This window comes from Sinocyclocheilus grahami, unplaced genomic scaffold, assembly GCF_001515645.1.
Source record: "Sinocyclocheilus grahami isolate Dianchi unplaced genomic scaffold, SAMN03320097.WGS_v1.1 scaffold6187.1, whole genome shotgun sequence".
NCBI classification, from domain to species: Eukaryota; Metazoa; Chordata; class Actinopteri; order Cypriniformes; family Cyprinidae; genus Sinocyclocheilus; species Sinocyclocheilus grahami.
Window position 1 is genome coordinate 1 of NW_015510675.1, and position 988 is coordinate 988.

General features: G+C 45.3%; 1 protein-coding gene across 1 annotated transcript in view; it reads right to left on the reverse strand.

Annotated features, from left to right (window-relative positions):
• Nucleotides 1-6: 6 nt before the first annotated feature.
• Nucleotides 7-988, reverse strand: part of LOC107577482 (uncharacterized) — a gene marked incomplete at its 5' end in the record, with an annotated part of 4,021 nt that continues 3,039 nt past the window's right edge. Inside the window, one exon of the mRNA XM_016263550.1 lies at nt 7-987. Within this exon, the coding sequence (XP_016119036.1) occupies nt 92-987 (896 nt within the window). The remainder of the gene's footprint in view (nt 988) is intronic.

Here is a 988-nt window from a genome sequence, read left to right on the forward strand (position 1 = left end):
AAAGGTAAGCATCTCTCCTTAAAAACCTCAAACCCACGTGTAAAGTATAAAGTTGCAGCAAGGTGTATTAAAGCCCTTCAGTGAAAACCAGTCACATCCCACAGTGATCCAATGTGCTCCAGTGTGTCGTTAAGTTACAGTATATATAAGTTACACCTCTTGTTGAATTGTCTCCACCACTGTTGCCTTTTTTGGTGTTGAAATCCACGTTCTTTAGTTCCTGAAGATCTTTTCCTCTTCCTTCAGTTGCACTTCCTGCTTTATTATGCAGCATTTCTTCACTCAAACTTGACTTCTGGCATTTCATATCACTTTTTAGTGGGTGTGGTTCATCTAAATTTCCCACTGTAAAAGACTCATGTTTATACTCTTCTGAAGTGTTACTCAAGTTGCTTTCACAGCTGCTCCTGTCACTCAGCGTGATGATCTCTGGATCTGCGTGTGGAGGAGTCTGATTAGCTGGTCTGAGTGGCATTCCAGCATCTTCAGCGCTCCTGGATGAATCTGAACTCAGCTCAATCACAGAGCCTGAGGAAGCAGTGGTCTCGTCACAAGATTCTGTCAAATAAGATGAAGACGCAGTGGACGACTGAGGCATGGTGGTGCTGAGAGACAATTCAGAGGAGTCCCTAGAGGAAGTGAGGTAATACCACACTCCTCTGATGCCGTCACTACTGTTGCTGCTCTCAGTATTTTCACTGAAACCGTCCACCGTACAAGATGAGCCCGTCTGTTCTGATGCAGATGATGGCATCTTATTCTTCCTGCTGTAACGGTGAGTCCCAAGAAAAACGTCATCACTAAGAGTGAAGGAATCCAGCGTTGATGTCACAGCCTCCACACAGGATGGAGATGGAAACGAAGATGAGATGTCCTGCACTGATGGCTCGTGTAATGGTGATGCAGGGGTTAAGTTATTCGATTGGATTGGTGGGTCTAGCGCGGAGGAAGACGACTCAAGTATTTGGCTGACCAGATCACTCAGGTT